Here is a 9,331-nt window from a genome sequence, read left to right as displayed (position 1 = left end):
CCTGATTTTGATTATACAGATGCTGCCTTAAGACATCGATGTTACTATAATTGAAGAAAATCAAAGCACTGGACGAATTCAGTGGGGGTGAGGCAGAAAAGGACAGTGGGCGTCTCGGGTCAAGACCCTTCATTAGGACTGCCTAACCCACTGAGTTGGTCCAGCACTTCCTGCAGATTTCGGTATCGGCAGGCTCGTGTCTAACCGAACAACCCAGTTATTTTGACTGGTGGTTAATTTAATGTTTGAGAAGAATCAAGCTTATTCACTAAGTGCAGCTGTATTGAAAGATGATTAGATAATCTGCCGTTTGGGAACAGAAAAATGATATCTCATAGATTGAGGGGGGAAGTTTGGACAGATTTCACCTCGATATCATTCATTAACTGTTTTTCTAGCGTCTCATGTTGATTTCTGGTTGGTTGGCTCTGCTGTCAATTAAATAATACGGCGGGACTTTCCTAAGAAGCAGACCACTTCCGCATTGAGGCGCCGAAGGAGTGACTTCTCCCCCCCCCCCCCCCCCCCCCCAAGAAAGGGAACTGGCAAGTGGTTGCGGTTGTCGACCGAGGAGAAGGATGGAGGCGAGTGCCAGTGCGGCCACATTGGAAGCGGGGAGGTGCGCCGAGCATAGTAAGAAGCTGGCGTACTTCTGCAAACAGGAGAAGCTGAGAGTTTGCAGCAAGTGTGCGATCCTGGGATCGCACCAAGGGCACCCCGTGGTTCCAGTGGCAGAGGCATTAAGTGAGCTGAAGGTATGGAGCGCCTTGAGTTTATTCTGCGCTTTAATCGCGTTGAAGTACAATGAATGAATGGCGTTGAAAGTGGGATTTATGTGACAGTGACATTAAATTCCGCCCTGGTGACAGAATTCACCAGGAAAAGGCACTCTGCAGAAAGTAGATGAGCCCAGGGCATGAATCTGGATCAACACCTGGATTTATGATATTGTAGCCATTAATGAGACTTGGTTGCAGGAGGGGCAGGATTGGCAGCTGAGTATCCCGGGGTTCTGTTGATTTAGACGTGTTAGAGCTGGAGGGATTGAAGGAGGAGGGGTGGCATTACTAGTCAGGGATAATGTCACGGCAGTGCTCCGTCAAGACAGGATAACACCTCTGGTGAGGCATTATGGGTGGGACTGAGCAATAAGAAAGGTATGTCCACGTTAATGGGGCTATATTGCAGACCACCAACAATCCGAGGGATTTAGAGGAATAAATTTGCAGAGTTGCCATAAGGTTATAACAATAGGTGATTTTAACTTTCCACATTCTGTATTGACTAGGACTCCCATAGTGTGAAAGGACTAAATGGGATAGAGTTTGTCAAATGCGTTCACGAAAGTTTCCTTAATCAGTACATAGAAGTTCCAAGGTAAGAGTGTGCAATAATTTGCTATTTGGGACTGAGACAGGGCAGATGTAAATTTGGGTAGGGGAACGCTTTGCATCTAGTGATCACAATGCTGTTAGTTTCAAAATATGCAAAAGAAAAAGGTCTAGTCCGCCAGTAGAGATTCTAAATTGGAGATAGGCCAATTTTGATGGTATCAGAAATGACCTGGCAAGTGTGAATTAGGTTGAGTTGCTTTCTGGCAAAGGTGTACTTAGTAAGTGAAAGGCCTTCAAAAGAGAAATTTGGAGAGTACAATTTTGCCAGCCAGATTAAAAAGTAACAATTACAAGTGTAGGGAATCTTGGTTTTCAAGGGACATTGAGACCCTGGTTAAGAAAAAAAGAAATGCATAGCAGGCATAGGCAGTAGGAACAAATGAGATGCTTATGGAGTGCAAGAAGTGCATGAAAACATTTAAAAAAAAGAAATCAGAAGAGCTCAAGGCATGACGTTGCCCCTGCAGATAAGGTGAAAGAGAATCCTAAGAGATTCTACAGATATGTTAAGAACAAAAGAATTGCAAGGGACAAAATTGGTCCTCCGGAAGATCAGAATTGGAATCCATGTGTGCAGCCAAAACAGATAGGGGATGTCTTAAAAATATTTTTTTCCATCTTTATTTACTCTGAGTTCATAGAAGTGAGGCAAAGCAGCATCAACTTCATAGACCCCATACAGATTACAGAGGAGGAGGTGTTTGCAGTCATGAGGCAAATCAGGGTGGCTAAATCCCCAGAGCCTGACAAGGCGGTCCCTCAATTTGACGGGAGGCCGAGGCCTTAGCAGAGATAATTAATCTTTCTTCGCAACAGGAGAAGTACCAGAAGATTGGAGGTTAGATAATGTTATTCCACTGATTAAGAAAGGCTATAAACATAAACCAGGAAATTATAGCTCTGTAGAATCTGACATCAGTTTTGGGAAAGTTAAGGGATCGGGTGTTTAAGTATTTGGATAGACATGGACTGATTAAGGATAGTCAGCATGGTTTCGTGCATGGTAGGTCATGTCTAACTGATCTCAGAGGTTTTTTTTGAGTAAGTTACCAGGAAAATGGATGAAGGCAAGACAATGAATGTTGTCTGCATGGATTTCAGCAAGGCATTTGATAGGGCACCGCATGGGAGGTTGGTCAAGAAGATTCAGTCGCTCAGCATTCAAGATGAGTTAGTAAACTGGATTAGCTGTTGGCTTTATGAGAGAAGCTAGAGAGTGATAGTAGATGGTTGCCTCGCTGACTGGAGGCCTGTGACTCATGGAGCGCTGCAGGGATCGGTGCTGGGTCCATTGTTGTTTGTCATCTATATCAACAATGTGAATGATAATGTGGTTAACTAGATCAGCACATTTGCAGATGATATAAAGATTGGGAATGTAGTGGTCAGTGAGGAAGGCTATTATAGCTTGCAGAGGGATCTGGATCATCTGGGAAAATGGGTTGAAAAAGTGGCAGATAGAATTTAATGTAGAGAAATGTGAGGTGTTACACTTCAATAGGACTAACCAAGGTGGGTCTTACACAGTGAACCATAGGACACTGAGGAGTGTTATTAAACAAAGGAATCTGGGAATACAGGTCCATAATTCGTTGAAAGTGGCGTCACAGATAGATAGGATTATAAAGAAAGCTTTTGACACATGGACCTTCAGAAATCAAAGTATTGAGAACAGAAGAATGGATGAAGTTATGTTGAAGTTGTATAAGATGTTGGTAAGGCCTAATTTGGAGTATTGTGTGCAGTTTTGGTCAACTACTTACAAGAAAGCTGTAAATAAGGTTGAAAGAATACCAAGAAAATTTACAGTCATGTTGCTGGATCTGGAGGACCTGAGTTATAAGGAAAGATTGAATCATTTAGGACTTTATTCCTTAGGACGTAGAAGATTGAGAGGAGATTTGATAGTTTTCAAAATTATGAGGGGTATAGATAGGGTATATGAAAGCAGGCTTTTTCCACTGATGTTGAGTGGGACTACAGCCAGAGGTTATGCATTTAGGGTGAAAGGTGAAAAGTTTAATGGGAAACAACAGAAAAACTGCAGATGTGGAAATCTGAGCAAAATGCTGGAGGAACTATGGGGGAAAAAGTACAGTCTACGTTTCAGGCCAAAATCCTTTGGCAGGACTAAGTTTAGGGGGATGTGAGGGGAAACCTCTTCACTCAGAGAGTTGTGAGAGTGTGGAATGAGTTGCCAGCATGTGGCACATGCAAGCTCGATTTCAACATTTAGGCGAAGACAGGATAGGTACATTGATGGTAGAGATATGGAGGGCTTTGATCGTGGGAATAGGCAGCTTAAATAGTTTCAGCATGGATCAGCAGGGCTGTACTTTTCTATGACTATGATTCCAAAGGTGTAGACTATGTGAAAGAAAAATAATTATCTTTCTTTCAGTAGGTTCTTTTCCCCTTTCCTTCTGCTCTTTAGTTTTTCATTCTCCCATTTATTTTTAAAGTACAGTCTGGAAAATGGAGAGGCATTTGATTTTGCACTCAACAGCAATTATGTGCCAATTTTAATGAGGGTGTCTGTACAGAAATTCTCATGATTTTTTTCAAAGAGCACTTCTTGCATATTCGTGGTGTAGGAAGAGCGAGATGTACCTGAGAACCCAGGGGCACCGGAGACGTGACTATGTTAAACATCACAGCAAATGGGGAAAAAAAAATTACATCTGCTTGCGAAAAGTTCTCAACGACATTCCAACATAGCTTGTAAGGGGCAAGAACATTGGTGCTGCACACTTACCAAGCAATGACCATTAGCAAGAAGGGAGTGTCTCGCACCTATCCCTGATGTTTCCATCAGAGTCATTAAGTATCAATGTGCTGAGGGGTCACTACTGTCAATAAACTCAGCTAGAAACATTTTTAAAAATACGGGACCAGTCCTGGAAATATCGTGGACACGAGCACGTCACAGGCTGACTATGCTATGGCAAGTGATTCTCTTTGTGACCTTTGTACCATCTGCAAGAAGTGGAAAGGAATATTGACTTTTTGTCTAAATAAGCACAAATCCAACAGTAATATAAAGGAACTCCATCCAAGGCAAAGCAGCCCATTAACTCTCACTGTCATCTCCCTTCACCACTGGCAACCTGTGCCATCTATAAAATATTATCACAGTTATAACCCTGGTTACTCTGACAGTACCTCCCAAATCTCTGATCTCTACCACCAAAAAGGTTCAGGGCATCAGGTGCACAGAAGCAATACCACGTGCAGCTTCCCCTCCAAGTCATGCACCATCCTGACTTGGAAGTTTGTAGAAGTTGTTTCACTAGCGCTGGATCTACATGCTGGAACTCCTTACATAGCACAGTCTGGCGCATATTCATCTGAAGGTCCAGAGTAATTCAAGGCAATGGTCTGGCCACATCACACTTGGAATATTGTGAGCAGTTTTGGAGTTTTGGACTCCATTTCTGAGAAAGGATGTACTGCCATTGGAGAGGGTCCAGAGGAGGTTTATGAGAATGATCTGGGAATGCTTGAGGAGCACTTGATGATTTTTGACCTGTACTCATCGGAGTTTAGAATAATGAGAGGTGCAATCTCATTGAAACCTACTGAATATTGAAAGAGTGGACGTGGAGAGAATGTTTCCAATTGTGTGAGTCCGGGACCAGGGGGATATCATCTCACAATAGAAGGATGTCCCTTTGGAACAGAGATGAAGTGTTACTTTCCTAAGCCAGAAGATGGTGAGATTGTAGAATCTATTGCCACAGATGGCGATGGAGACCAAGTCATTGGGTTTATTTAAAGTGGAGGTTGATAAGTTCTTGATTAGCAAGTGTGTCAAAGGTTATGGAGAGAAAGCAGGATAATGCAGTTGAGAGGTAAATAAATCAGCCACCATTGATTGGTAGAGCAGGCTCATTGGGTCAAGCGGCCTGATTACATTCTTAAGGGCTAAGAAAGCAGCTCTTTGGTGGCAGGTAATGTAGAGCTTTATTCCAGTTTGATTCCCGCTGCGGTCTTTAAGGAGTTTCTCCGTTCTCCCATGACTGCATGGGTTTCTTCCTGTGCTTCAGTTTCCTCCCACGTTCTAAAGATGTACGGTTTAGGGTTAGTAAGTTAGGGGCATACCATGTTGATACCAGAACTGTCGTGATACTTGCAGGCTGCTCCTTGGAGTATGTTGGTTGTTGACACAACGTATTTCGCTGTATGTTTCAATGTTTTATGAACACGTGGCAAATAAAGCTTTTTTTAAAATCTTTTCATTGCCACCTCAGGGACAATTTGGACAATAATTGGTGGCTCTGCCAGTGATGTGCAGATTGCAAAAAAGTGTTTTTTAAAGATTGATCTAATTGGTGATTACCTCACTGTAATTCGTGCTGTCTGCCATGGGAAAAAAACAGCCTCCAAATCAGAAGTGGTTCTTCTCCTGTAGCAGACAACAGGAAGACCCATACAGCACAGCAACAGGCTATTTCAATGATTTTTTTCCCCGTTCTTTGTCCAAATCCACCCTCCTTACAATGAGCAAAGTGCTGCTTCCTGAATCTGTCTAGAGGTACCGTAGGCATGATCTTCACCATGCCTTAAACTCTACAACCACCTCTTCTTGTGCCCATTGGGTGTGGGCTGTCTGCACCTGACCTGCTAAGGTTTTGGGAGATATTGTCTCTGGAGCACTACAATCAGACTGCCCAAGAAGCTCCCATGATGACATTGAGCAAGCAAGAACAGGATACTGATCCAGCAAAGATTTAAGAATGTATCTAGTCATTAGCATGCACTTAGTAGCCACTTTATTCGGTACACTTGCATACCTCATTAATGCAAATATCTAATCAGCCAATTATGTGGCAGCAATTCAATACATAAAGAATGCAGACAATGTCAAGAGATTCAGTTGTTGTTCTGACCAAACTTCAGAATGGGGTAGAAATATGATCTAAGTGAATTTGATTGTGAAATGATTGTTGGTGCCAGACAGTGTTTTGAGTATCTCTGAAAGTGCTAATCTGCTGAGATTTTCACAGAGCAGTCCCTATAGAGTTTATGGAATGGTGAGATAAACAAAAAAACATCCAGTGAGTGGCAGTTCTGTAGACTAGAGCTTTGATCAGCAACCAATCCGGACATTGGAAGTTTGGAGAAGAGCAGAGTCCATTGCCCGAGGCTAAAAGGCAGGAGTGGGTGGCTGCAGCATAATAGAGCTTTGACCTGCAGCCAGTCAGCATTTGGGATTGATTAGCAGGGGCAAGCACAGCGGCCATCGCCGGAGTAGACTTAAGTCAGAGTGGTGATCTTAAGGCTTTAGCTCTTCAAGGCTTCGGGGAAGAGAAGCTTCACTCAGAGAAAGAAAAGCAAGCTTTTCCTCCATCTCTTCTTTATATCTGCTCAGTTAGGTTAGTAGACATGCCAGGCAAGATAGTGAAATGCTCCTCTTGCGGGATGTGGGAAGGCAGGGAGACCTCCAGTGTTCCTGACGAATACAACTGCAAGAAGTGCATCCAGCTGCAGCTCCTGAAAATCCACATTAAGGAGTTGGAGCTGAAATTGGATGAACTGTGGGTCAATTGGGAGGCTTAAGGGGTGATAGATAAGATATATGGAGAGGTAGTTACAGCTTAGGTGCAGGACACAGGAAACTGGATGACAGTCAGGAAGGGGAAAGGGGTTAAGGATCCAGTGCAGAATACTCTTGTGGCCATTCCCCTCAACAACAGGTATAACACTTCGGATGTTGATGGGGAGTGGTTGGGGTTGGGGGCGCGGGTGAGGAATGACCTAACAGAGGAAAGTCACGGTGGTTTTGTCTCTGGCACTCACTCTGCCTCTGCGACTCAGAGAGAAAGGAGGCAGAAGAGGCATGCCGTGGCGTTAGGGCATTTGCTAGTTAGGGGAATGGACAGGAGGTTCTGTGGGCGACAGCGAGATTCCTGGATGGTATGTTACCTCCCGGGTGTCCGGGATATCTCAGATCAAGTTTTCAGCATTCTTAAATGGGAGGATGAATAGCCAGAAGTCATGGTCCATGTAAGTACCAATGAGACGGGTAGGTCGAGTGATGAGGTTCTGTATAGGAAGTTAGGTGCTAAGTTAAAGGGCAGGACCTCCAGGGTTGTGATCTCAGGATTGCTGCCCGTGCCATGTGCTAGTGAGGCTAGAACTAAGAAGGTTATGCAGTTTAATACGTGGCAAAGGAGTTAGTGTAGGAGGGAAGGCATAAGATTTTTGGATCATTGGGCTTTCTTCCAGGGAAGGTGGGACCTGTACAGAAAGGATTGTTTGCACCTAAATTGGAGGGGAAGTAATATCCTAGTGGGAATATTTGTTAATGTTGCAGGGTGGGATTTAAACTAGAGTTGCAGGGGGGTGGGAAGCAGAGTGCCAGAACAGTTAGAGGAGAGGTTGTGGTAGCAGATGTTGTTAAGAACTCAGACTAAGTCAGGAACAAAAAGGTTGAGCATGGTGTGACTAGTGTCCTGAGCTGTAGGAAGTATCCTAGGAAAGGTGGATAATAGTGCTGAAGATGAGGTAGGATGTTTGCAAACAGAGACAATGTGTAGAGAGGAATGGCTGTAGATACAGCAAAATTGCAGATTTAGTTGCAACTTAAAAGGCAGACGAAATTGAAAAGGCTGAATACGGGACTGAATACAGTATCTGAATGCACACAGTATACGGAATAAGGTAGATGAACTTGCAGCACAGTTGCAGATTGTCAGGTATGATATTGTAGGCATCACTGAATCATAGCTGAAAGACTATAGCTGGGAGCTTAATGTCCAAGGAGACACATTGCATCAAAAGCATAGGCAGGAAGGCAAAGGGGTCAGTATTGCTCTGTTGTTTAAAAAATTAAATCAAATCATTAGCAAGAGGTGACATGTGGTTGGATGGCGCTGAATTATTGTGGATAGAGCTAAGAAATTGTAAAGGTTAAAAACTCTATGATGGGAGTTGTATACAAATCCCAAAACAGTAGTAAGGATGTAGCCCACAAATAACAGGAGATTGAAAATGCATGCCAAAGGGCAATGTTACAATAGTGCTACATACCCCATGGGTATCTTGTGACTGACTTATGACCATGATGTAATTGAGTATCTTGTGAGCATGATCCAATTGTTTTGTGATGGTGGGGTGAGGGAATTTTCCCGCCTATGTGAGGTCACATGATGTAATTTTCCCGCCGGTGTGAGGTCCTGTGATGGCATGTTCCAATAGGTATATAAGGGGAAACCCCTGTTGTGACGCAGGTTATTTCATTAGTTAGTTTTGCTGCGTATTCATCTCAGGACGCAGTTTCATTTTAAAGTGGAGTTTTTACTTTCTATTGTAAGGTGCAAAACTGTTGTGCTGGCAGTTTTGCCATTCGCTGCCAGTTCTTGTTTGGTGCACCTTGGTTTTACCTCTACAGTCTAGTATTGGAGAGTAAAGACTTTACCAAAGTTCGGGAACCCAAAGGATTGAGTAAAGTTGGTGTCGTTCGGTGGTTCTGTAAAGGATCAACTTTATTGAATCTTCATTCAGGAATAGTGGCCTGCATCTGAGATAACCCCTGCAAGATCAGGAAGGTTTGTGCAGTGTTCACCCTCCAGCAAAAAGGTCAGTTCCTTTAAGCCGTTTTATTTCCTACATCATGAATCCTTTGGACAAGGCACCTCTTGACTGTGATTGGCAGATTCATCATTTTCTTCGGAGGAATTGTTGTTGCAGTAAAGTCTCTCCTTACTGACTGTATAAATCTCTTGGACATTCGAATTTACCACTTTAAGAACTATTCCAGAGTTTGACTGTTTATAGAATTGCCACATAGCAGTTAACTTCCGGTAAAGTTAATCGTTTGTTTACTTTTCACTTTTGTTGAGCAATGTTTAATAAATGTTGATGTTTGTTTATAAAACCTGACTCAATTCTATATTCATTGTTGCCGACCATACAACAATAATCATGGGGGGGAT

General features: G+C 43.1%; 1 protein-coding gene across 2 annotated transcripts in view; it reads left to right on the top strand.

The window, feature by feature from the left end:
• Positions 1–539: 539 nt before the first annotated feature.
• Positions 540–9,331, top strand: part of LOC140737695 (E3 ubiquitin-protein ligase TRIM39-like) — a 30,428-nt gene continuing 21,636 nt past the window's right edge. For both annotated transcript variants that reach the window (XM_073064247.1, XM_073064246.1), the window contains exon 1: positions 540–755. In XM_073064247.1, coding sequence (XP_072920348.1) covers positions 579–755 — 177 coding nt within the window. In that variant the 5' untranslated portion in view covers positions 540–578. The remainder of the gene's footprint in view (positions 756–9,331) is intronic.

Source organism: Hemitrygon akajei, chromosome 13 (assembly GCF_048418815.1).
Source record: "Hemitrygon akajei chromosome 13, sHemAka1.3, whole genome shotgun sequence".
Lineage (NCBI taxonomy): Eukaryota > Metazoa > Chordata > Chondrichthyes > Myliobatiformes > Dasyatidae > Hemitrygon > Hemitrygon akajei.
The sequence above is the reverse complement of the archived record's forward strand: the minus strand, read 5'-3'. Positions and strand labels throughout refer to the sequence as shown.